This window comes from Meriones unguiculatus, chromosome 2 (genome assembly GCF_030254825.1).
Source record: "Meriones unguiculatus strain TT.TT164.6M chromosome 2, Bangor_MerUng_6.1, whole genome shotgun sequence".
Classification (NCBI taxonomy): Eukaryota; Metazoa; Chordata; class Mammalia; order Rodentia; family Muridae; genus Meriones; species Meriones unguiculatus.
The window spans coordinates 137,559,931-137,587,307 of record NC_083350.1 but is presented as its reverse complement, the minus strand read 5'-3'; the positions used below and the strand labels follow the sequence as shown (position 1 = coordinate 137,587,307).

The 27,377-nt window shown below is 45.7% G+C and overlaps 1 protein-coding gene across 7 annotated transcripts in view; it reads right to left on the bottom strand.

Moving 5' to 3' along the window:
- Positions 1 to 27,377, bottom strand: part of Tnik (TRAF2 and NCK interacting kinase) — a 427,262-nt gene that overhangs the window by 71,751 nt on the left and 328,134 nt on the right. For 4 of the 7 annotated variants that reach the window (XM_060378161.1, XM_060378162.1, XM_060378163.1 and 1 more), the window contains exons 11-15: positions 24,727 to 24,793; positions 18,478 to 18,682; positions 4,009 to 4,119; positions 3,181 to 3,267; positions 1,920 to 2,108 (exon numbers count right to left, since the gene is read on the bottom strand). In XM_060378161.1, the coding sequence (XP_060234144.1) occupies positions 1,920 to 2,108; positions 3,181 to 3,267; positions 4,009 to 4,119; positions 18,478 to 18,682; positions 24,727 to 24,793 (659 nt within the window). The remainder of the gene's footprint in view (positions 1 to 1,919; positions 2,109 to 3,180; positions 3,268 to 4,008; positions 4,120 to 18,477; positions 18,683 to 24,726; positions 24,794 to 27,377) is intronic. The other 3 variants (XM_060378165.1, XM_060378166.1, XM_060378167.1) reach the window with 1 other exon arrangement.

Sequence of the window (27,377 nt, the reverse complement as noted above, 5' to 3'; positions counted from 1 at the left end):
TTAGAATCATTATGGAAACAAATCTCTGAACATATCTGTGAGGGATTATCTAGATTTGAGCAATTGAGGTGGAAAGACCAGCCCTCTATGTAGGCGGCGCTAGGCTATGAGCTGGAGTTCCAGACTGAATAAAAATGAGTGTGAGCTGAGCACAGGCATTCATTACCCTCTGATTCCTCAGTGAGGACACACGGTGACCAGCCTCCCCTCGCTCCCACTGCCACCCTTTCTCCGCCGCGATGGACCGCATCTCCTGGAGCTGTAAGCCTAAATAAACCCTTCCTTCCTTAAGCTGCCATTGTCGGGCATTTCATCACCACAATGAGAAAGAGAGTGAACTAACTAATAGAGGGGTCAATGGTCTGCCAGGGAGCAGAGGCACAAAACTGAATTACTGACTTGAGTAAAAGCAGCAGCAAGTCCAGACAAAGGTCAAAACGGATCGTGTTTATAGACTGTAACAGAAAGTGACTGAACATGGTCCTTGCTCTAATCAAAATGGTTTGCCCTATAGACTTAGATTGGAAATGTTATTTCCCTGTAAAAGTGAATGTCAATTACGAGAGTTCAAGCAGTATATAAAGGTATAAAGGTTTACAAAATATTATTCTTTGTTATCTCTCAGCACTGTGACTAGGACGCCATCATTTCTAGCATTTCCTATGCATACAAAGATGAGACAGAAAAAAGAAAAGATTAAGAAAATAGCATCTTAGGTTCTGGGAATATTGTATTCTATCTAATTTTAAAACATCCTAGATATGAATACCCGAAGAACCTATCTACAATTTAGAAACAAACCTAAACACCATTTTGGGTGTTTAGTTATGCTCGCAATAATAACAGGAGGTCACCGGGTGTCACAAAGACAGATCTGAAAACCGATGTCCCCTCTCTGTCAGATGACCGTGACTCCCTGGTGGTTGATCCTGTCTTGATTATTGGTTTTTGCTTCACCTGCTTGGTTATAACCCTTTTAATTTCCCTGATCCAAAGAGTTTTTAATTATATTTCATAACTAGTTCACTACAGAGTCATACTCCTAAGAATCTCACCTTAGTCTAAGGGTTGAGAAAATGCAGGAACATTACTTTGGATGTATCTGAAATGCACGTCACAGCCACAGGTCTGTGGCACGCTGTGCACCTGAGACCATAATGGACAAGGCAGGTTTAGCAGCAATGCCCATGATAACAGCAGCTCGGGTATGGGCAGGATATAATTCTTCCCAGAATCCTCTACGATGTAAATCACATTGTTCCACGAACAGTCCTCATGCCACATATCCAACAGGATTCTTTGTATGAGTGTGGTGAGAGGACAGTGTGTGTGTGTGTGTGTGTGTGTGTGTGTGTATGTGTGTGTGTGTGTGTACATATACATGCGTGTGGAAGTCAAGGGCCAGCCTCAGCTATCATTTCGCAGGTTTCTGCTATCACCTTGTTTTTTTGAGACAGAGTCTCTCAATGGGACTCAGGTCTCTTCAGTGAGGATAGGCTACATGGCCAGTTTCCATTACTCCATTTCCGGGATCATAAACGTTTGACACCACACCTGGCTGTTTGTGTGGGTGCTGGGGGTTGCACTCAAGTCCTTGTATTTACAAACTAATGAATTTCACCAACCAGGCCATCACCCCAGCTCCCCTAAATGGACTCTTGTAAAGAAAATTACTCTATGTTGTGTTCCCCTACAAAACCCCACTGTCTTCCCAAGGGTACACCAGAAGAACGCTCTGAACAGCATCAGGTACACCGCCATTTCTCTGCGATGACCTCACGGCTCCTCTAGAAGTAAAGCCTGGCTCTCATGATGGGCTGTCTTTGAACTCTTCAGCAGCAACTGGATCCTGTGCTCCCAGTGAAGGGGCTCACAGTGGACAGCCTGGCCAGCGGACACAGCAAGTCTTCCTTCCTTACCTCTTTGGCCCATGCAGGCTTCTCGCTGGGACTCATGCCCTCCTTGTAATGGTACAGCGGCTTCTTCTCCAGGGGCCTCTGCTCCTGCCGCTGATGTTGGAGGGAAACCAGGTAGTCTCTCTCTTGCTTCAGCTGCCTCTGCAGTCTTTCTGCTTGTCTCTGCTCCTCCAGCTGTTTGCGCTTATATTCCTACCCGGAGCAGGAAGAGCAAAGAAGTCATGAGACCACAGGGCACCACAACACCACACCAAGCAGCGGCAAAGCATACAGTGGAGGCAAAATAGAACTGAAAACAAACAGAACTCCAAGAAGGACAAGGGGTGCCCCCAAGTAAGCCGAGGCCTCATGTTAGTGTCCACACAAGAATATGTCAATAAAATCACGATTGCTTTAATGGAAGTCCCTATAGAACATGGCTTGAGAAGTGACAGGACCCTGGAGAACTGCAAAGCAGATACAGGACAGTCGGACTGTCACTCCTAGAAGGAGTCACCTAATTTGGTAAATCAGCTATTCAGACATATGTGAAGGAGTATAAAGTCAAATAAACAACCAGCGCTCATATCTAAATCATTCTTTAAGCAAAACCTGGACTACTAAAGCTATTAGGAAACTTATGTATAAAGTTAAAAAAAATAACAGAATGCCATCGAATAAAAAGTTCAGTTAAAAATAAAAAAACAAATAAAATAAAAAATATATATATATAAAAAAAACAAGAAGCCCATTTGGAGAGCCATGCAGTAATAATAATAAAAGTTCTTCTAGTGAATACAGCCTGAGCAAGAAACAAACTGTTCCCATTGTAAGGGCAAGACTAAGAGCCTGCAAATGAGAAATGACTGCAGGGCTGAGCGGGCTCTGTGGCCGAGGCGCATTTGCAGTGATTGTATTCCAGCATGTTGCAAACAGCTTTCAAAATTACTCTGCAATAAACACAGTGGGTTTTGAAAGCAGTTTGAACTTATAATAAGGCTGGATTCATGCTAAACTTTTTCAAATAGATGGAGTTAATAAAGTGTGCTAAATGGTTGAGGAGTTAGCAAATTGGGTCAGGCAATTTTAGGAAGCCTCTGTGAGGTTCTGAGGTCTAGGAAGTTGGAAGAAAAGACCTCGCATTTTTAAGTGGCACATTAGGAGGAGGAAACACAGACATATATATGCACACACACGCGCGCACGCACTCACGCATGCACACAGGCATGCACACATGGAGGATGGACACCAAGCAGATCAGCTGGCATGTTAACTTTCCCATTACCAGAAGTAGAGCTTGTTCATGCAGTAGCTGCTGCTGCAAGATCTCTAACTGTCTTTGCTCTTCCTCTAACTGTCGCCTGATGTATTCCTGGAGAGGCGGCAGCAGAGAGTTTGGCAGAACGGAAGGAGGAAAAGAGAGAGAAAGAACCAGTAATTGCAAAGGGACAGGAGCTTTCAAGTAAAATGCAGGAGAGAGGAGGAGAAAAAAATACCCAACACCTCACCGAACAGGAAGAGGAGGCCTTAGCAAAGCCGAGCCTTTCAACACAGTCAAAAGCACAGCCCATTTGCCTGTCCCTGCTCACTGAGCTGGCTTGGCATCTCACTGTCTGTTTGGCTTTTAATGAAACCACTATGTTAAAGCTCAGTATTAGGCTCCTCTCTTATAAAATCCAAGGAATTAACAAGGATAGAAGACATGTGCAAGGCTTGCTTACTCATGGTCATTGTAATAGAAGCAATCCTGTAGCTCACTGACTTGGTGTAATTTTTATCAGTGAGAGAGAGGCCACTACCAAGGGTTCAGAGCTGGAGAGCAGAGCTGACCTGATCAAACATGGCTCATCTTCAATGATGGAAGAGTGGAACTTGGTTCAGAGCTGGGAAGTCAGAAATTCCAGGTACATCAGGAGAAGTCCTGGTTTGGGTAGGAAGGGTGGGCATTCTCAAGCTGTGCACTTGACTTTTTTGAATAGGTAAGAACTGTTGCTTGAGAGAAAGCAAAAGCTATAAAAGAGCAGCCTTTGGAGACTATGTCCCACACCCAGCGCTCCCTGGTGCTGTGGTTCCCACGGGGCCCTGCCTGAGTGGGCTTTCCACCTCCCGGTACCTGCTCATGCTCTGCGCGCCTCCTCTCCTCCTCCCGGCGCATCTGCTCTTCATAGTGCCGGCGCTGTTCCCTCTCCTGCTGCTTCCGAAGCTCCTTTTCTCGCCTTTGTTGCTGTGGGATGACAAGCAGACATCATGATGGCAGTGAGAGCTGGTGATGTTAGCATGAGATCTGCCCAGGGACAGACACGAGCTCTCAAGGACAGATAGCGGAACTCTCCAAGGCTTTTTCTCCTGGGCTGCTGGGCGCCATATTGGCAGGGAGGGATGATGCCAACATTTGGGGTTATATAGACCACTTTGGCACTTGCCATGTATGTGGACTGTCACCAAGATACTCAAGTTGGAATTGTCCAACCAGGCTAGAAAAGACCATCCATCTTTGAGGTGTCATAGACTCTTGAAATCCATCGCCATACTTACATCCTTCAGTCATTCTAATATCATGTCATACAAAGATTCTGAGGATATAAGGATCAGGGAAGAAGAGTGGATATTTAAGGCCACGTGCTGAACAGAACTGATAGACTCCTGCTCAGACCACATCTCTGTTGCTCACACCAAGCTGTGAGCCAGATGATTTCTGTTTGCCAGATGATTCAATTCATGAATGCAGACTTCACCTTCTTGCTCGGGTCAGACCCTATGCTGACAGAACACCATCATGATGTCATTGTCATCCTCATCCCATTGCCCTGCCCAAGAGTGTATAGAGCAATTCACATCTTATGTATCTATCTCATTTAGTCTTTGGAGGTAGATGTCATTATCCCAGGTCTATAGGAGAATACTAAGGCAGGGGGAGAATAATTGTTCAAAGTCAGCCATGTGTTCCAGGACCTAAGCTCAATTATTATGCAGATGGAGAGACAGAAAATGAGGCACACCAAATTATTCTGATTCTTCATTCCACTTTCAGAAAAGGAACTGGCTAGGAGACCTGATAACTGAGCTAAGGAGCTGGTGCTTCTCATGTAGGGGTCGTACCATTCCCCATCTCTGGACAGTAGAAACTGCAGGGGCATGTTGAAGGCCTTTTGTGGCTGTCCTAGTAACCGGAGCCACACGACTGGTATTTGCATGAGGGGGCGGATATGACAGGTGTCTTATAATGCCTAGTACTACACTTAAAACAATGTGCTCTCCAGTACCACTGGTACCATCTATTTTGGGAACAGCTGTGACCTCTTGTGTCAGACCCTGTACTAGCATTGACTTTTTTTCTTCCTCAGGAGGTGCTGAGAAAGCAGGCCAGGGACCACCCCTCACGATATTCTCAGGGCACATCTGTGCACGGTGAGGAGGGGTGAGATCATCCAGACAGAACAGCCTACATCCACATCATATTGACAAGCCAGTTCTGCAGAATCAAGGGAAGAGCCATCCCACCGTAGCTGTCTGTCCCAGACCCTCAGAATGCCAAGAAAGCCAGAGGAAAGCCTTTTTGCTCTAGTTTTTGCTGCCATCTTCCAGACATGCTGTGTATCAGTGACCTCAGAACCTTAGAAGAGATGCGGTCCTTTCATACTCAATGTCCACCATTTCCTGACTTGACAACTACGTGGCCACCTTGCACTTGTACATGATGAAGACCCCCTGCAGGGCTTTGTGCAGCCAAATGATACAACAGGACCTGCTATTTCAAAAAGGCCTCCAACAGCTACGGGCAGGAGTCAGAGTAGACACCAAAGAAGCAGGGCGAGGGCTTCTTACAGATCTAGGCATGAGCCAACATGCATCGATGACATCACAAAGACAGGCTGAGTATGTCTGTCATCCTTACCGCTGAGGAAGGAGAAGTATAGAGGAAGAAAGGTACTAGATTTCTAGTCACTCTAGAATGAATGGCCTGGATGTTTATTTGGGAATTATAAGCAGGCCAATCTACAACAGGGCGGTTCTGCAGACAGTGCGTGTGAGAATGGGTAGACCTCTTGGCTGAGAACCATCCCGTACAGTGCAACAAGGGCAGAGAGAGAAGCAGGTGATGAAACATGGTGGTCCCAGACAGGCAATTATTTGTTTCTCAGAAAAAAAATAATTTAGAGGAGCATGAAGGGAAAACATCATCGTAGGGACTGACTGAAAAATTTGGATTACGTACCCAAAGCTAGAGGCATTTCCAACACTCAACTGAAGTGAATTAGCTCAATCCCAGAGAATAAAATAATTATGTGTACAGAACTGGCTCCTGGAAGGAAAGAGCCCTTATTTAGCTAACATTTCAAGCTCATTACTCTTACTGGTTTCTTTCTCGAGGAAAAAAATATCAAGCCCTTTGAAGATTTTGCTGAATTTTATGTGGAAGAGTTGTCCATTTTTAGTCTGTCTGCCAGGAATCGATACTGTTCTATAATTACATGCCACTCAGGTTCCCATATAAGGTCTACACAATATTGATTGCAACTGAAGAAGGTAGGGCTTCCCAGGTATTCTGCTGTTTTTGAGAAACACACTCAAAAGTGGCTAATAATTAATAATGATCTCACTCAGATCAGCCACTGGTCACACAGAGGCATCTGCCAGGTTCCTGCTGTGAAGTTAGAAAAATAAATTGCCTTCACCAGCCTTCGGAGGGCACCCTGCCAACTCCCACCTGTGTGTCTCAAGGTCGATGCCTTTCCTAGAAAGATGTTTACTCTCTCTCCTCCTGGGTATGGTGCTGTTGGAGGGGGACATATCAAAACATCAAGAAAAATTTCTGACTTCAAGGAGATCCCTTACAAAGCCTTTGATGGCTCTTGCTAGAAGCAGCTTTTCGAGGACAAGGCCAAGGCTCAACTCCTGCTCCACTTCAACCTCTCACATGGGTCCTGATACCTGGCAGGTGCATGTAAAAAAATGTGTCGTGCTAAGATGGTGCTGCATGAGCAGATGCTGAGACTCATAACCAAACCCTGGGCAGAGTGCAGGGAATCATAGGAAAGAAAGGGGAGTTAGTAAGACCTGGAGAGGACGGGAGCGCCACAAGGAACAAATATATCTGGGCACAGGGGTCTTTTTTGAAACTGATTCTCCAACAAAGGACCAAGCATGGATATAACCTAGAACTCCTGCTCAGACATAGCCCATGGCAGCTCAGCATCAAGTGGGTTTCCCTAGTAAGGGGAACAGGGACTGTCTCTGACATGAACTCAGTGGTGGGCTCTTTGACCCCCCCCCAACGAGGGAGGAGCAGCCTTGCTAGGCCACAGAGGAGGACACTGCAGCCAGTCCTGATGAGACATGACAAACTAGGGTCAGATGGAAGGGGAGGAGGACCTCCCCTATCAGTGGGCAGGGAGAGGGGCAGGGAGGAGATGAGGGAGGGAGGGTAGGGTTGGGAGGGAATGAGGGATGGGTCTACAGCTGGGATACAAAGTCAATAACCTGTAATTAATATAAAAAAATATATTAAAAAACGATGGTGCTTCATGGCTGTAATCCTACCTAGTTGTAGTGCTGAGGTAGAAGAAATGCCACAAGTTTAGGATCAGTCAGGGTTTGAGTCTCTGTCTCAAAAATTTTTTTTCACTCAACAGAATAAAAACCTTTGGGCAAAAGAAAAAAAACAAACCTAACATTATCCTCCTAAAGTGTTTTGAAATATTCTTATTAGTACTAATGAGCATATTATAATTCACATTATTTTTGTTTTTATCAAATTTGCGATCTGGATTGATAGTTATTTGTGTGTCTCTATTTCATACCAGGTTTTATCTTTTTTAAAAAAAGATTTATTTCCTGAATTTTCATTTGTGTATGTGTTTGTGCCTGAATGAATTATGTATACCACACACATTCAGGGGTCAGAGAGAGTGTAGGAAGCCCCTGGAATTGGAGTCACATGCAGCTGTTAGCCACCCAGTTTGGATCCTAGGATTTGAATTCTGGTCCTCTGCAAGATCAGTAAGCCCTCTTCACTGCTGAGCGTTTGCCCTGTCTGTTTCTCATACATTGTATCATTGCTCAGATTTGTTGTATTGAAGACTGTGAGCTGAAAAACACTACAAGGGGATTGTGTTAGTTTGTTTTCACTGTCAACTTGGCACAACTCAGAATTCAGGGATAAGATCAGGTTGGCCTGTGAGCATGTCTGCAGGGAATTGTCTTGATTGCTGATTGATAGATGAGGACCCAGGCCACTGCAGGCAGCACCATTTCCTGGGCTAGGCTCTACAGAGTGAGGGAAGCTGGCTGACAGCAAGCCAGCAGCAAGGGTTTATTTGTTTCTCTCTGCTCTTGTTTGTGGATGTGATGTGCCCATCTGCTTGACTTCATGCAATAATGGATGGCAAGGTGGAGTTTTAAGCCAAATAAATGTTTTTTGTCCAAAGTTGCTTTTTAGTTAGAGTATTTGTCACACTAACAGAAAGAAAACTAGGACTAGGATGGAGTGAAAGAAAACCTTGCAGAGATTGAGAAAAACCTGCCCTTCAGAGGCAGCTCTCAAAGGCTTGAAGGTCCTTCACAGCATGCACACAGGAGATTGAAAACGTTGCAAAAACCCGAACAGCAACATCAACAAAAACAGTCATCTGCAATTGGTCCTGACAGAACTCTGCATATTGGAGAAAAGTGTGAAAATAAAACAAGAACTATAAACCTGGGCTGGAATGAATGGAGAGCAGAGAACTAAAATGGTATTTTAAGATTGCATCTGAACTAGTATAATGATTGTCGTGGTCCTGTCTTCAAAAAGAATGTCTTCAACCAATTAGACAGCAGCTCTCGGCAGATATGTCACCATAGGGGACATATCTCCATCATAGGGGAGGAGCCTACAAGTTCTCATTCATATCCTCTTAGAAGCACTATCAAAGTTGAACTCCTTAAAATTAGAAACTCAGTTAGGTTGTAATAGAGTCTTCATATTTTTTCCTGGCTGGGGAATAAATAAGTTCTTGGAGAAAAATGTTCTCCAAGTTAATACAATCATCGCCTTATTTTAGTGTAGCTTAGTGGCCCTTCTTGCACCAATAAGAGGAGTACACTATCACTGTGACAAAATACCTGAAAAAAAAAGCAACCTAAGGATGGAAGGGCTTATCTTAGCTTATTGTGGTGGGAAAGGCATGGAGTTAGGAACTCCAGGCAACTGCTCACGATGAATCAGGAGGCAGAGCGATGAAAGCTGGTACCTGGCTTGCCTTTTCCTTCCTGTTTGTCTAGTCTGGACCCCTGGCCCAGGGGATGGTATCATCCTCTTCAGTTAAACCTCTCTGTAAACAGTCTTGGACACACCTGGAGGTATGTTTCCCGGGTAGCTCTAAATCCAGTCAAGTCGACAAGGAAGATCAGCCACAACAGGGGGCCAGTTCTGAGCCTCTGCTTTCATGTCTATTTAGGATACTCCTAGGTGGATGTTGTTTTCAAGTCAACTGCTTAGTCAATTTTAATGAAGAAGTATCAAAGCTACCCGTCTTTGTCTTCTTGCTGGAGGTTATCACCTTTAAACAGCAGATGTCTCACAGGTATGGGTGTAAATAATCACTCTTGGGCATGCTCAATACAGGACACACCTTCTCTTGGATGGACAACTGCTTGTGTTTACCTCATTTCCTGGGTGTCAGGAAGCTCAGAGTCATACCAGCAGCCACAACTGACAGCTGTGCTCACTGAATGTCAAGTTATCTGGGTACCCTAAGAGCCAGCCACTCTTGCTTTCAACTCATCTTTTTAGTTCATTTTCTTATCCATTATATTTTCAGTTGTTGTGTTAACCTCTGTAAACCACATTAAGTTCTGTTCTTAGAATTAAGAAAAGTTCATTGTAAGTACCACATTTCCCATTATTTGAACTCAGGGAAACATCCACGTTTGAGAATATTTTCTAATTGTATGTTAATGTTATGGGGTTATGGGGTAGGGAGAGGAGTCAGTAAGGCTTGGGAGAAGGCACATTAGATCAGAAATATTAAGACTAGATTCTGTAAAGCCTCCAATAAGAACCCAGCAGTGTTCTCTATAAATATTTAATGAATGAATCAGTGTTACAGGCTGTATTAGAGACTTTCATTTAAACTTTTCATGCAGTGGCCCAATAGGTGACCTTCAAAATTTGTTTAGTCTAAGGAAAACAACAACAACATCAACAAATGATTCGGAATGAGAAGGGTGATGAAGAATTCTGGGCTGCCCTTGGAGAGTTCCTGGGTTAACTCCTGGAAATGCTGTATGTGCAGGGACCCCACTGAGACTGTAAGAGCAGCTAGTGGGAGAGATATCCAACTTCTTAGGAAATGCCTCAAACCATCCCCTCAGCTCACAGCTCTCTGATCAAAGATGGTCTGGATGAAAGGGCCACTACGGCTCTTTGAATGGGCTACATATCACATATACTCCTTACTTTAAACAGGACTGTTGACATCACGCTTTCCAGGAGCTAACTTGTGACACAGGCAAATTCATAGGGCTAGAGAGTCTGTGCTGACTTAGCATTTGCCCAAGTTTCAATTTGGGAAAGACCATTGGCAACTAACCACTGAAGAACAAGGGCACAGTGCCTTGCAATTGAACACGGAATTTGAAATGTGTTTCTTGTGACAGGTAGAGCACAAGAATGATGAAGTAGCCAGGCACCTCTGATTTCACAACACAACAGTGTAATAAAAAGAATGAAAGAAATACTAATGCCAAATAATAGGCTCAAAGTTCTGTGGGTTTGTGATACTGTGGGCCTCTTGCGGTATCATATACAGTTCCAAGGCTTGTTCTCATGTAGTTTCCCCCTCCCTTTGAGCCAGGTACACTTGCCACGCCCATTGCACAGACAAGAAAAACACAGCATCTACGTTAGCATTTTGTCAGAGTCCAGTCCTTGGTGAATGGGTAGCCAGGGCACACCCTCTGCCTAGTTCTAGCACATGCATATCTACCAAGTGACAGGTGTCTGGTTCTTTTCCTAGTTTTCTGTCTTGACCCTATCCCTTCCCCTTTCTTTACAGAAACAGTAACAAGAGAGCCCTGGGGAAGCTAGACAGGCTAGAAGTAGTCCATCCCATCTTTTCTGCATTTGCTCTAATCAGTGGCCAGAAGGAAGACTCTTCAACATGCAAGGGCACCTTTTGATCAGCAGGCAGCCCAGGGCTCAGCTCCCGAGGTAGATATGGACAAGCTGGTCTTTATGAACAAACGGAGGAAGAAAGGCTCTAGGCCGATTTTGCCTTGAGCAAGCTTAATGAAGCAATCTAATTCTTTCTCTGCCATAAAATAGTGGTCAGTGTAACTATGCACGAGCTCCTGGTTATCTCCCAAGCCTCAGTTTCCCCAGGAACACCTACTGGGGCTTCCCAGACACCACAAAGGAGAACAAGAATGTCTCAGTGGTCATCCCTAATAGACAAGGCCCTAGCTTAGCATAAAAGTCAAGTGCAGATAAAGCCCTTCATATTCTTGCCCTAACATTCCAAAGCATTAGTGAGAGGCTCACAGATTGAGTGCTATGGAAACAAGTGCTTTATAAATGAGTTTGTGGATACTACAATCACAGAGAACCATTCCGATACTGAAGTGCTAAATTACCTCCCCTGTAGAAAAGAGAATTCTTTGAGCATTTCTTGTGCTGAGGATGAAGGCATTTTAGATATCTGGCAGGATGTATTCGAATGCAGAGTTATCACATGGGCTCAGTAAATAACAAGATACATTTTTCAAGATTATTTGGTGAAAAAATGGGAATGGGCTACCTAAAGCCCATGGGTTTGTAAGGAGATGCGGCACAGTGATAAGTGAGCCCATCTGAAGAACTCTGTCGAAAGGGATTGTGGCTTTTAGAGAAATGTTGGCTGAGATCACTGCCCAGGTGACAGTCTACTCAAGTTGCTCACTAAAGAATACAAGAGTAGAAATGAAAACAGTTCCATTTCAATGGCATGTGAACAGATGTTTCAACGAAACCAAACCAAACTACGTTGCTGCTGCAGTTCTGCTCAGGTTAAGAATAACTGCAAAAGAAACTAGGAAGTACAGGAAGACACATGACCTGGTCATAACACAGGAGGCTCGGAGAAGACCCTGCATGATGGAGGTCAGGTCTGTGACCTGTGACGCCCGTTCAGGCTTTGCTTAGTTCTGCACGCACAGCATCGAAGTCACTCTAGATACACCAAGGGTTGGCACCTGTCTGACTCCAAACTTGTTTTTGTAACATTAGATGCTGTAGGTATAAGATAACAGGCAGTTTCCATCATTCTTGAAAAACACAGAAAGGGGCTTGCGTGCATACTTCAGCAGCCTCAGAAACTGCAGACAAAGCCAGACCTCCTGCTGCAGAAACAAGCTCTCTGGGACTCATTGAGTATCAGGGCACTCCTTTCATTGTTTGTCTAGACATGGTCTTGTGTAGCTCAGGGCTGGCCTCAAACTTGTTATGTGTACTATACGAACCTTGAACTCCCAATAATTCTGCTTCTTTCTGTCATATGGTGGGATTACAGGCATGTGCCAGCATGACTGGGTATTACCAGATAGTTATAGAGACTCTATGAATTAACTCAGTCTCTCAAGTGATTATCCATTTTGTAAAGCGAGTACGCTGATGGATAGATAAATGAGGTTTTGCTCAAGATGACTTAAGCAGAAAATGGCAGGGTGGGGATTGGCAGCGAAGCTGCCATGTACCCATCTTCTTGGTTAAATAGCCACTCCAAGGGCTCTGTGTGACTAATTCCCAAAGCTTACTTCTCAGACCTGACAAGATTTCTATCTTATGGCTCTTGTTTAGATCTTAGTGGGAGGCAAGCCTTCCCACAGCCACTTTGATAGGGTTACAATTAATGAGCATGGTAGTTAGTTTAAGTATTAACTTGCCACAGCTGAGAACTTGCCTGGAAGTGGAGCCTCAGCTGAGGAGTTGCCTAGATTAGGCTATCGTGTTTATGGAGGATGGTCTTGTCGACTGACGTGACAAGCCCAACCCACCGTGGGCAGCATCATTCCCTGCACAGATGGTCCTGGATTGCATAAGAAACTCCGGTAGGCAGCGGGGATGTGTTTATTTTTTTCTGTTATTACACATTTGATGTGACTACTTTGAGTTTCTGCTTTTATTATTTTTTTTTTCTCTCAAGGATAGTCTACAACATTATGTCGTAAGACAAACAAACCCCTTTCTCCCTAAGATGCTTTTGGTCAGGTATTTTATCAGAGCAACATATATGAAACTGAGACAATGGCAGAAAGAAATATAGGTAAAAGCATCTTTCAAAAGACAGAGCTTCAGCAGAGAAAAGTCCCATAGGCCCCTCTGGGGAAAAGAGACTTCCCAAGGTATCAGGTAGCCCTACTGAGTGAGGTGGTTCTTAGGATGCTACCTTGTCCTGGCCATGTCAAGTGACTGTTTATACAAGCTAACAGCAAGCAGAAAGCCAAGTGACACAAAGATAAAAGGTGCTTTCAGAAAAAAGGTACTCTAAAGTGGTGGACAGGGAAGACACATTAGTGAGAATAGAATGAAAAAAGTGTTCTGTGTATAAAATAAAATGAAAAATAGTTGGTGATGTACTCTCTCACTGTTCCAAAATACAACAAAACGTTTGTACAAAAATCTCTCTCATTTCTTGTGTTGTGCCTGTGTTCTTCACACAATTTCCACAACACTCCTTCAAAGTAAATATAATTACGCAGAACATACATGTAAAGAAGGTAAGGTTGAGCGAGGTTAAGTAAACTGCCCAAGACCAGAGCTAGGATTATAGGTCTGGTTGTAGCTCCTGGCCTACAGAGATGGTGTAGTTTACTCTCGCTTTTACCTACCAGATTGTTTTCCCTTCCCACCACATTCTGAGTGGGTGTTGTAACAAGCGTTCATTCCAAAGCATGAGAAGGTGCTTGCATTCTGGTACATTTATTTTCATAAACTCAAGGTTTCACTGTGCACAGGAAGAAGCTCAAATGCTGGAAAATTCCTTTGACTTTAGTCAGTAACAGCAACAATTACTGCTTTGGGATTTTATGTGTTGGTGATATGCTTGAGGTTTCTGGTAATTACCTGGTTTTAATGCTCTTAATAGCTGCATAAGATGCTGTTTTTATCCTCAGTTTTATACATTTGGAAACTGAGGAAGAGGAAAGCTAAAGAATGCATTCAGGGTCACACAGTAAAAGAGGAAGCCGGATGTGTGCCTTGTTGGCATGCGGGGCTGGAGCTGATTTGTTTGTGTTTTGCTTTGGAGATACAGTCTTGAGTTCTACCTACTGTAGACTGGCCTGAACTCAGAGGCAATCCTCCTGCCTCTGCCTCCCAACTACTGAGATTACAGGTATGGGCCATCATATCTGGTTCTTTTAGTTGGTGTTGCTGAGTTAAATACTGATCCTTCTCTTTAAAAGTTGTGTTTACATTTTTTTTAATTTTGTGTGTGCTTATCATTGTGCAATGGTGCACGTGTGAAGGTTAAAGGATAAAATGTGGAGGCTGGTTCTCTCCTTTAACATATGGATCCTAGGGAGTAACTCAGGTCACCTGGAAGCGAGCTGTTTTCCCACCGAGCCAGCAGGTGGCCCAGTGCACAGCGGCTCTTAAAAAGATATAGAGAGCCCCTTCTCTGCTTTGGAGAGAGAGCTGTGCTGCAGAGAAACGATTTAGATTCTAAGAACACCTGCTTGCCCCAGTGGCTCCTGTAAATGTAGGCCCTTGCCGCATAACTTTTGTGAGATGGCCGCTCAGCCTGATGGAAGAGTGAGTGCTAAGAGCACAAGCTGAGAGCAAACAAATTGGGCCTGAGAGAAGCTCACTGAGTAAAGTGCTTACCCTACAAGCAAGAGGACCTGAGTTGTAACCCCAGAGCCCACACAAAAAGTTGGGTGTCAGGGGTGATGGCCTCCTACCTCTCTAGTCCCTCACCACATGCAGCAGTCTAGAGAGCTGGCCCTGGAGTCATGAGAATGGGTGAAGTGGCCCTGACCCTCTCTAGCTGCAACACTCTGGAGAACAGGTCCTGTACCTCTCCTGGGCAGCGCAGTAGAGCTGGCCCTGGTGGAGGGTGCACAGGTGAACTGGCTGTAAGGGGGAGAGCCAGAGAGCTGGCCCAGCCCCTCACAGGCTGCAGCACTTGGGTGAGTGGTCCCCACACCTTGACTGGACAGCACGGTAGAACTGGCTCTGAGGCACGGGTGCAGGTGAGCCACCCCAGAAACCAGAAAGCATGAGAGCAAGAGAGATGACCCTGCCTCCTGCCAGTGATGGTGGCATTGGGTGGCCTAACCGGAGCAGTGATGGAGAGCATGCCCTGGTGGTGTGGACAAGGGAGAGCTGGCACACTGACCATCTTAGCTACCACCCAGGCCCAGATCCAGGCCTCTGAATTGGCCCACCCCAGAATCTGTATCGTCTGCGAATGGTTGGGACACATAAAAGGGCCCTGATCCAAAGCTGAGGGATCTCCATGACACAGGGCAACAACAGGATAACTGAGAGGAGTCCCCATGAGGATCGATATTGATGATGTCACAGAAGCCAGAGATTTTGAACCAGACTGATGACTCATTGCAACGAACATTTGCAAGTGAAGATGTGTGGAGAGAGGGACTGTGGAACACGCCCTGACATATTGCAGCTTGCATAATGAGGTGATTTCTATGCTTTGGGGTTTTGTTGTTATTTGTTTGTGGTTTTTTTTTTTTTTATTTTGGGGAAAGGTTACAAGGGTAAAGGGTAGATATGAGGGGATAGGGAGATGAGTGGGACTGGAGGGCAAGATATGAAACTCACAAAGTATCAATAAAGTGTTAAAAAAATGGGTGTCTGGCTGCATCCTTGCGAAGCCAGCAGTGGGTGGCTGAAGACAGGCATATCCCTAGGACTTCCTGGCCAGCTAACCTAGCCTGTTTAGCAAGTGTCAGGCCAGTAAGAAAACCTATCACAAGAAAAAGAACAACACCTGAAGAATGCTACTTGAGGTTCACTTCTGACTTGTCCATACATGCACACACACAAGCACATGCACACATGAGCATGTGCATCTTCATATGAACATCCATATGAACATTAGCACATATACACGAACAATAATTTCAAAAAGTATTCAAGGGCGCATATGTTCTCCACATGTCCGAATCTTGTGACTCTTAAAGGCTCATGATTTTGATAGTGTGGATTTTCTAGGGCTCCATGGTAAGTGCCATTAACCTGAAGCCAATGAGCCAGTAGCCAAGTAGAGCCAAAGTAGTAGGGATTGTGAGATCCCAGGAAGTAGGCGCCTGGGAAATGACACTCCAAAAAAAGCAGGACGAACAGTAGTACTCAGGGAGCAGCTCAGCAAAGGGTTTGATCTGCCCAGCAGGAGGAGGTCTTAAGTCCAAAGAGCAGAGTCAGAGTGTTCCCGAAGTCTGAGAGATTAAAGGAAACTGTGACCCTTGGCCGGGGTCAGTATAAGAGCCAGGGATGACCTGGGCAGGTTGAAGGCAGGGATAGTACAGCTGCCAGGACCTGTACAGCAGGGTAGCCAAAGGTCATCTCTGTACCTTCACTTCTGTCCTGAACAGGCACGCTTACCCATGCCCTACCACAGCGAAGAAGATAGCAGGTGGACTTTACACTTCTCACGTGATGGGCATCCCTTATGCCGAGTGTCCTAAGCTTACTCACAGACTGGAAGGAACCTTCTGTCCTGATTGCTGCCCACAGAAGTCTCAAAGTCCACTGCTGAACATCAGAGTTTGAGGCTCTGACTCACCCTTGCTATCTTAGAGAACACTCACATGGACACTGGGATCTGAGAGGCCAGCATGCAAACTTACTTAGCAGTAACCTTCCATCCTCACTCCACTGTCCTCTGTGTTTGCCATTTCATTTCCTTTTAATTTTAATTTTAAACGCCACACACAGGCTGGGTGTGGTAGAACACACCTGTGATCCCAGTACCAGCAGAGGCAGAGGCAGAGGCAGAGGCAGAGGCAGAGGCAGAGGCAGAGGCAGAGGCAGAGGCAGAGGCAGAGGCAGAGGCAGAGGCAGAGGCAGAGGCAGAGGCAGAGGCAGAGGCAGAGGTCTCTGTGAGTTCAAGACCAACCTGGCCTACAAATAGAGTCTAGGATGGCCAAGGTTAAAAAGAGAAATCCTGTCTCAAAAAAAAAAAAAAAAAAAAAAAAAAACTACAGCCAAAATAATGGCTTTCATTATAGCATTTTATATACATATATCATTTGCTCATAGTTACTCCTCATTGTCCTCCTTGTTAAGTGTCATGTGGCCAGTGCGTCACAATCACTAAAAAGGATCACTTAGTCAGTTGGTAAAGTAAGATAAAGAAACCTCAGGTATCTCCTAGCATGGGATAAAAAAAATTGAAAAAAGAAAAATGAAAATAAGAACAAAACACACACTTCATGTGAGAAAATGATATACAGTAGTCCACCTATAAGCAACTCCCTGCCCTGATGCGTGCACATAGAAATCACTCAAAAATAAATTGATTGTAAACATAGAGGATTATTGTTGATGGTCTGAAGATAATGTGCTAGGGTCTTATTGAGGCTGCTAGGATTTACTGAGGAGGGCCCCTATGTCCTCATGGATTTGAATGAGGAAATCTGCACCATTGTAGGCCCTTTGAAAAGTGAGCTGAACCTCAAGCCCTTAACCTCTTATTTTCTATTGGGCCATCTTAAAAAGCATAATCAGGAAACTCATGAGCAAGGCGGGAATTGGAGAGACCTATGACATTTACCACCCTGCTCTCGTACAGTTAGGAACCCTTTCATTTACTTCCCAAATTTCCCAATAGCTGAGAAATCTTAGTTCCCTCCTCACCCAGAGGATTCATTTATCTGGAAGAAGAAGGAGTGCTTGGAAATGTTGATAAAGTTCCAGGAAGGAGGCTTAAGCAAAGATTTGTAGTTCGCATGGGTGTGAACCTGGTGTGGGACAGGAAATCGGAGAACCCATGGTCCGAGATGTGGTTTCCCATCTAGATGACCGGAGCGGGTCTTGCCTGCCAGCTGCAGCATGCGTCCTGGGCAGGAAGGATGCTCAAAGAACATGGCTGCGGGTGTCAGAAGGGAATCAAGATGCAGGGCCAGCTTTTACTTACTTGGCATTTGATTATCTGCCTGTTCACTATGGTTTAGTTAATGCTTATCTTTCACTTTAATCCTTGCCTCACCAATTTGCATGTTAATTTACTCATTCCACAAATATTCCCAAGGTGTCTGTTGTGTGTTACATGCTATTTGAGGCACTAGAGAAGACCAGAGAAGAAAAGATGCCTGTGTCTTCACAGACAGCGTCCTTTCCAATGGGGAGCTGAAACCATATAATGGTTGAAGTTGGTCAGAACCATGTAAATAGAGACAAGCATCAGAACAGGCTAAGGGGTAGGGGGATGCTATCTTAGTAAGATGGTCAAGGAAAGAGGGGTAGGTGAGTGGAGGGATGGAAGCCTTGTCTCCATTCTGAGAGGGAGGGAAGTCTTTTTTTTTTTTCAAAGAGCATGTGCGCCAAGCAGGCGGTGCCCCGCCCCCGAGGTGGCTGTGGTGCCTCTGTGATACTCACCTCCTCCAGCCTCCTCCTCTGCTCCTTCTGTTCCTCGATGCGCTTCTGGCGCTCAGCCAGCAGCTGCCGCTTGTGTTCCTCGTTCTCCCGCTGCTGTTGCTCCAGCTGTTGTCGCCGCAGGGCCTCTGAGCGCTCCTTGTTGGCCAGCTGCAGTCTCAGGAAGTCTCTTCGCAGTGTTGACTCCCCTGGTAGGTTCAGAATGGAGCTGTGGACAGGAAAGAACGTGAGAGTCCCACCTACGATGAGGGCCATTGCAACTGTGGGTCCTGGGTGGAGGATGTGAGAAAGCAGTGTTGTGCTCTCCCCATCCCTAAAGGAATGTCACACCCTTCTCTAGGCTTGTCCACACAACAACATCCCTTGTGCATGGCAAAGATTTGCTTAAGACTTTAATGAGTGTGCAAGCCCTGAGCCCAGCAACCTTATCTCTCCATATATAAGAGTAGATAGCAGGAGCAGGGGAGATGGCTCAGTGGTTAAAGTCCTTGCTATGTAAGCATGAGCCTGGGTACCGATCCCCAGAGCCCCCGCCCCCACTCCTCAAAGCTGGGTCCAGTAGCAGATGTGTCTGTAATACTGCATTGCTTTGGGAAGATGAGAGGCAGAGACAGGAGGATGCCAGATGTTGGGAGGCCAGCAAGCCTGGTGTCCACAGTCATCAACAACAAGAGATTCTGTTTCCTCTAAGGTGGAAGGTAAGGACAACAGCAGAGGTTGCTCTCTGACTTCTAGACACATGCATCCTGTGCACACATGTATACATACACACACAACGTAACACAACACAAACACATGTACATACACATATACAGGCACACACACACGCACACACACACACACACACAGACACGCAGAGCAACAAAAGGGTCCTACCCTGTTCACAGGATGCACATGCACCCCTTGACAGCTTGCTCTGAGTCCCAGTAGGCAGAGGTCATGCTGCTCGGGGGAAGATGCGAACTAGGAGGGACAAGGCTAAAGACAAGGCTGGCGAAGAACCAAGATCTCGGGGACATGTTTGCACCGCCCAGGGTGTCCAGGGCTCGACCCAATGCACCAGTATTGAAGGGCCTGGTTCTAGGCACAACTGGTGCCTATATTATGTCTAACATGGTATGTTTAAGCCCCCCCCCCGTGTGTGTGTGTGTGTGTGTGTGTGTGTGTGTGTGTGTGTGTAGAGGACATAAACTGTACTGATATCTCTTGTAGTCCCGGGATGCTAATGCCAATCTAACTGCAGGTGACCAGCTGACAGTCATGATCTCTGGTTTTCCATTGCCATATATCAGGGAGATGGAAGGTGGCTCTCATGGGTTTTGATTTTTTTTTTTAAACCTAGCCTCCTTAAATGTTTGTGAAGGCTTCTATCTGAAATAAACTTGCTGAGCACATACTTCTTCATTTCTCTATACTGCAGATACTGGCACAGGCTGTAGAGCAGTAGCACCAGCTAGATATTAGGTAGAAAATAGAAATGGGCCTTGGAGCTCAGAGGAGGGCATTCTGAAAGGCAGCTAACGTCCTGTTCTTGTCTGTTTGATCTGATGGGCTACTGGGGAACACAGGCCCCAGTTTTCCTGAATCACCCTCACTTCTTAACTGACAGACGCTACAAGCATTCCAATCATGGATGCGGAACAGTTTCCAAAAGGAACTAGATATAAGGTAACCAAAACCACCATAGCTTGGATTGTGGAGAGAGCTCACTTGGTGAGTTTGCCCCACACACTCGAGTGCCAGAGTGTGATCTCCAGAGTGCACACTCAGTGCTGGGAGAACTGGCATGCATTTATAACCCAGAGCTGGGGAGATGGAGACAGGTGGATTCCCGAGGTTCATTTGCCAGCTGCTGTACAAGGCCCAGGTCAATGAGAGACCTTGACTCAAAAAGAAAGGTGGACTTCTGAAGGACATCTGTCCCACCTACAGCTACACACACACACACACACACACACACACACACACACACACGTGTGTGTGTTCTGACATGAACATGCTCTCCCTCCAAAATTCACACAACCACTCCCCAATATCTTCATCATGATCATGAGCAGGCTTGTCACAGTGCCCTCCCACCTTGGTCCCATTGTGGTTAAATGCCCCTGAGGCTGCTGATAGATTTATGGCAATCTCCAAACTTTAGGGGCCAGGGGCTTTTCCCACCCATCAGTAGAATGACATTTACATTATGGTTTTGACACCCCACCCCCAAGGGTTTTTTTTAGAGGATTATGGAAATCCTCTAAAAAACCTGCTCCCCACCACCCCACAAACCCTAAAGGAAGACTTGGTTCACAGTAATCTGAGAATAAGAAAGCACACTTAGCCCCATCTACCTCGGAAAGATCCCTAAGAACTTCTTTAAAACCCACAAACCAAAACCCACTAGAAACAGAACAGAACGGCCCACTCCAGAGTGTTTACTCTGCTTTGTCAAGTAACTCCTGCTAGAACCGTCTCTCTCCACTGAGCTCTTTCCTCTGAGTTGATAAGTATCCAGAAAACCCCGTAACAGATTAACAAATTCTCTGGAGTTACTTTCTTGTGAGAGAGACAGACAGGGAAATTATTGCAAACTACAAAATACCAAATATCAATAGAGAAGAGAAAGATGGTAGTTTGAAAGGGCAAAGAGTTTAAAATTTACAGTGGCAAGGCCCCGAGATGAGGATTGGGATTCTTATTCTAAGTGAGGTTGCCAGAAGCGCCCCTCCAAGGAGGTGAGAGTGGATGGAAGGAAGGTTCCTCCAGGGAAAGGGGAAAGCGAGTTTAGAGTCCTCCGTAGAAACAGGCTGGCCTTGTCCTAGAACTGCACTCTGGCCCGTCCTTCAGGGGCAGAGGCTGAGAAGGAAGGTAGCACCGAATGGCCAGAGACAGGCAATCAGGGCAGCACGCAGACACGGGAGCAGTGAACACAAGGCTGTCGGATCGGTCAGAACGCTGGCAGCTCCACTGACCTCACAGTGACTGTAGTCTGCAAGGTATAGGAGGGTAAATGACGCCAGAACGTTTCACAGCGGAAACTTGACCCGCCAAGTTAACTTTGGGGGGTGAGCCTCAGAGAAGCATTTGGGGACAGAATCAATGATGCCTGTGGAAAGCTCTATGGTGCAGGCTGAGGGATAACTTTTAGTTTCATTTGAGCTGCTGGCTGACAGTGGTGACAAGACATGGAATGAGGGTTGTGGGGTGGTGGGGAGCAGGTTGCTGGCACTTGACAAGTGTTATCAGTTTGGTTCGGAGTGTTGTTGGAATCTATATAAGATGCTGCTATAGACGTGATCAAGGGTTTCCCTGAGGCCACCTCATGGGCAGCTCAAAAGTCTATGTGAGCCCCCTCTACAACCTGCTGCCTTTGTCTAAAACTGTAAAACAACGTCTGGATGGTGGGGGCTTGTATGCACAAGTCACATGCCATGAGCAAAGGTGACGAGGTTGGGGACCTGATGTCACATGCACACGAGGCTATCCCTTTAGTCTTAACTGATGCTGAAACTAACACCAGGAGACCTCAGTTGTGTTAATGACTCAATTACTGACGCTGTGCGTGACCTGGCGACACCCCTGAGCTGTTGTCCTGTGTCTAAAATGAGAAAAACATTGTCTTCTTCTAACTTTTAGAATTTCCTGAGGGCTAATGTGAACCTGTTCAAAAAAAAAAATGGTACTTGGCACATAACCTTCCCCGTGATATAATGACATGTTATAATTACAGCTGGCGGCTTACCAAGTGATCCCCGACACACAGAGAGTCTTAGAATTTTTAGGTTTCTCAGTTCTTCAAAGAACAGTGAGAGGGCTGCCAAGCCACGTGCTCTAGGAGCAGGATGAGTGGCTTCTCTGTGAGCAGAGGATAGGGTCCTTTCCTCTCGAGGAGGTTCACTTTGCATGCCACTGGTTGACAGCCGCTGTCCTTATTCAGCTAACGTGGGGGCAGCTAACACGTTCTGACAAAAGGGAAGAGTTCTCTGTCGCTCTTTAACCTTCAGAAATGTGACAGAGAAGAGAGAAAAGCCAATGGCCCCCGGGAGCTTGGTCCCCACATCTCCTGGTGGGTTAGCAAAAGCTGAGCTTGTCAGGTGTGAGTTGGCTTAAGAGAGATTCTCGACCTTCCTAATGCTGCGACCCTTTAATACAGTTTCTCGTGTTGCGGTGACCCCAAGTATAAAGTTATTTCGTTGCTACTTCATAACTTTAATTTTGCTACTGTTATGAAGCATAATGTAAATACCTGGTGAGACCCAGAGGTTTAGACCTGCTGGCTCAAGAGAACAGGAGGCTGGAGAGAGGGCTTAGTCAGGTAAGCATCTGCCGTGCAAGTGTGAGAACTCAATTTGACCTTCAGAACTCGTAAAAATTGCTGAGTGTGGTAGCAAAGGCTCGTAACCTCAGTACTGGAAGGTGGAAGAGAGGGGTCCTCAAAGCTGGTCTACTCAGTGAGTGCTGGGCCAGCAAGAGACTGTTTCAAAACACAAAGTTGTAGTCAACAGTACTTTGGTACTCTTGTAGACTTGTCTCAATTGCTTTGCTTTGTTTTGGCTTTCTTTTTTTCTTTTCTTTTTCTTTTTTTTTTTAGTAGCCTTTTGCTTGTATATTATAGTTTCTGATTTCTGATTTTCAGCTTTTATGGTTTTTTTTGTGTATATGTTTCTTGTGCTTTTTTCTTTTTATTCTGGTTTGATTGTTGGTATTGTTTACCTGTTTGAGAGACAGAGAGAGAAAGTTGGGTGGATGGGGAGGATCTGAAAGGAGTTGAGAGAGCAAAAAACCACAATCAAAATATAATGTATGAAAAATTCATTTTCAATAAAAATATATATGTATATAATTTTATCTAATAAATAAGATTGCACTTGATGAATGATAACCGAAGTTGTCTTTTAACTCTTATACTGGTTAGACTTTGCCAGCCTCACACAAATTAGGGTCACCTGGGAAGAGGGAACCTCAGCTAAGAATTGCCATTATTAGACAGACCAGTAGGCATGTCTGTGCGGATTAATGCCCACAGGGGGCAGGTGGTCCTAGGTTGTATAAGAAAGTACGCCATAGGGAGCAAGCCTGGAACCAACATTTCTCCACGGTCTCTGCTTCAGTTCCTGCTTCTAGCTTTCTGCTTTGTGTTCCCTCTGTGATGTACTACAATGGCAAGATGGAATAAGCCTTGTCTTCCCCAAGCTCCTTTTGGTTAGTGTTTTGTCTCAGCAACAACACAGGAAACCGGGACAGCTTTAACATGCGTACACACATGTGCTATTCCCCCCCCAACACACACACACACACACACACACACACACACACACACACATTCAGGTCCACATACAAAGGAAGGAAGGAAGGAAGGAAGGAAGGAAGGGAGAGGAAAATGTGGTGCCTGGTTTATCCCTGCAGCATCATCCCTCTGAAGAACAGCACACTCTGTGTCAGTGATATAGCAGCTGGTCCTTCCACTGCAACAGGAGGGTTGGATACCCAAGATGGCTGGAGGGCACAGACCCATAATACCTAGTGGTCTTTCTGCATTTCCTCCACAATTAACAGTGAATGGTCCATGGAATGCACAGAACTACAATCCACAGAGAAATCCCAGCACCACAGAACACCAGTCTCCATTACCCAGAATATAGATGGAAAGAAAGTTGGGTTCAAAACCAAGTAAATCTCTAAATGGGGAGACAATGGCGATTAAGGAGCACTGGGTTCCTCGGGGATGACAGGAGTGACCTGAAAGTTCCTATCAGGGCTCACATCTAGAGCATAATTTGCTTTTCTAGAATCACCTCCTCCTGGATTGGTCTGTGTGATATGTTAAGGCACATGACAGGAACAGTGGCCATCTGAAAATGCTTCTCAGAGGGACTACATAACAAGCAAGCTAAATGACTCCAATTTGAAAATGTCACTTAGCTCTCCCCAAAGTCACAATTTTAAATACTTTCAGTGGCTGCCTTAGCCAGATAATTGCTTCCTTCCCACTCTGTATCTGTATTTCCCTCCCACGTGTGAGGAAACAAGGTCATGAATACAGGCCGTACATCTTGGAGGACAGGATAGAGAATATGCTGATTTCCACATTTTTTTTGTGAGAGTCAGCCTAGGGAAAGTTTCATGCGTTAATGAGTTTGCATGCGGGCCAAACGTTAAATCCTGGTACATTCTTAACAACAGACCAATAAATCAAAAGAAGAGTGCATTGTGAGCAAACCCGATCCACAGTGTGGGAGTTGGAAGGCCTAGCCTCCCTCATACCTGGGTTCCCCAGAGTCGTTCTCTTCCTCTTCCTCCTCACTCCCGCTGTATTCATACTCGGTCTCATCTGGAGAAAGACCACAGGATGTTAATGCAGAACAGTACTTCTCAACCTATGGGCTCTGCCCCCTTTCGGTGGGGGATGAGTGACTGTTTTACAGGGGTCACCTAATACAATTGGAAAACACAGAGATGATTCCTAACCATAGCGAAATCATGGTCATACAGAAGCAGTGGAATCACTTTATGGTTGGGGGTCACCACTACATGAGGAACTGCGTAAAAGGGTTGCCGCACTGGGAAGGTTGAGAACCACTGGTGTAGAAGATGGCGCTGCTGCTCAGAACCTCCCGACAAAGACCCTTATAAACTTCCATGAGCCACGTAACAAACTCGGGCCAATGGACCACATCTGCAGCAGCAATCTCCCAGGACAGTGGGGCTAAAATCCTCGCTGACGATTGCCATGGACGCTGCACTGTCTCTCCAGAGCAATGCGTGGCCCGCCTGTCTGTGGCAGTGCTGGTGTGAGCCAGCACATGAGAGTACACGACACAAAAGTATGCACAATATGCAGTACTTCATAATAACACATGCTTTCTGTATACTAGCCTATATTAAAAGCTTAGAACATGTGATATGCAGGCAGCCCTGTTTTACCCCACTTCTGGTTAAAGAAGAAGAGGAGGAGGAGGAGGAGGAGAGAGGAGGAGGAAGAGGTAAATGTGATTGATTCACTAGAAACATTTATTTAATTCAGTAAAATAATAAGCAAGTTAATGTGTAATAAGATTGAATCTTTGTCTTAGTCATGATAAAAATACAATGAGCGGGGAGGGGCAAGATGGCGGAGCCGGGAGGACTCTCATTCTGAGCAGCAGCACAGCAGGATCAGCACAGTGACCAGCAATCAGAACTCTCGGCCATAAAACACAGTCGTTGTGTTTCCCAGGTGAGAGGATACCCCACGGTGGAGGATTCAATCAGCTTTTAACTCACCCGGCTAAACTGCGGAAGAGATCCCGGTTCTGCTGGACGCTTGGCTGCCGGCCGCCAGCCCCAGCTCCAGCCCAGAGCCACAAGCCAGTGTCTCTGGTCATGGTCCCAGACTGAACCGTGGGCACCACAGTATCAGAGACTGGAATTTTCAGTTGAGAGATAACCCCAGGGTACAGGAAACGATTGGGACCGGCCTTAGGTCACCCAGACATCCCCTGGAAAAGACTCGGACGGGTTCCACGGGCACCCCAGGAGCCAGGTTCCGGCACAGAGCTCTGCCTGCCTGCGCGCCTGATTCGCCACCAGAGATAGAAACGGCGGGTCTGATCTCAGAGCACTCAGCTCACCCCCAACCTGAAAAGGTGCCCGGAAAATTACCCAGCTTAGGGAGGCACTTAGGCTCCCAAAAGTCGCAAAGGCAGACACAGGCAGTTTCTGCGCACCAGACAGCTGGCAGAGACTGAGCCGCCATCACACAGCTGTGCTCCAGGCACAGGCAGTTTCTGCAGCCAGCCAGCTGGTGGACACTGAGCAGTGTGCACCAGGGCAAAAAAAGACACTGGGAGTCCATGTCTCCAGAGAATCCACAGGGAAGGAAGGAAACTGTACTGACCTAAATCACCCAATCCTTCCCTAGAAAAAGTCTAGCAGTCTAGTGGGGCCGAGGCGCCAGCACTCAGCTGTGCTCCAGACACAAGCACAAACAGTTGAGGCGTACCTGATGTCCAACTGGGTCACAGCAGCTGATCATTAAATTTGCAACAAGAAACCCAGAAACAGGGCAGCTGCCCTCAGGACTTCCCTGGGTGAGAGGAGAACCCTCTCGACTAACAAAGACCACAGTTACCACTCAGGTCTATATCCCTGAGGTGAGCAACTCCTGCAAAAACACCAGCCATCCAGGGACTATACCCAAAAAGCTGAGAAGACATCCTTCAGGAAAAACCAGCTTTCTGCAAAGGGGATTCTCTCCACCACAGGATCCCCAGGAACCACCAGAAAATAACCCCAAACACCTAAGATAACACAATGGGTAGAGGCCAGCGTAAAAGCTCAAGCAACAAAAGACAGAGCAATATGGCATCTCCAGAACCCAGTTACCCAGGGGCAAGTAGCCCTGGATACCCCACCATAACTGAAATCCAAGAAGATGACCTAACAAGTATGCTCATGAAGATGATAACAGAGGAAACAAATAAGATTCGCAAAGACATAGAGGAAGGTAAACTCAAACAGAATATTTCCATCCGTAAAGAAATAGAGGAAGCTGCAGCCAAACAGTTTATGGCCTTTAGAAAGGAAATGCTTAAAACACTGAATGAAATGATAGAAACAGAGTTGAAGGAACTAAAAGAAAAACAGGAAAGTACAATCAGACAGGTGAAGGAAGTAAACAAAACAACTCAAGACCTGAAGATAGAATTGGAAAAATTAAAGAAAACACAAATGGAAGAAATAATGGAAAGGAAGAATCTAGGGAAGAAAACAGGAACTACAGAGGTAAGCATAACCAACAGACTACAAGAGATGGAAGAAAGAATCTCAGGTGTAGAAGATACAATGGAAGAAATCGATGTATCTGTCAAAGAAAATGTTAAATCCAAAAAATTCCTGACACAGACCGTCCAAGAAATGCAAGACAATATGAAAAG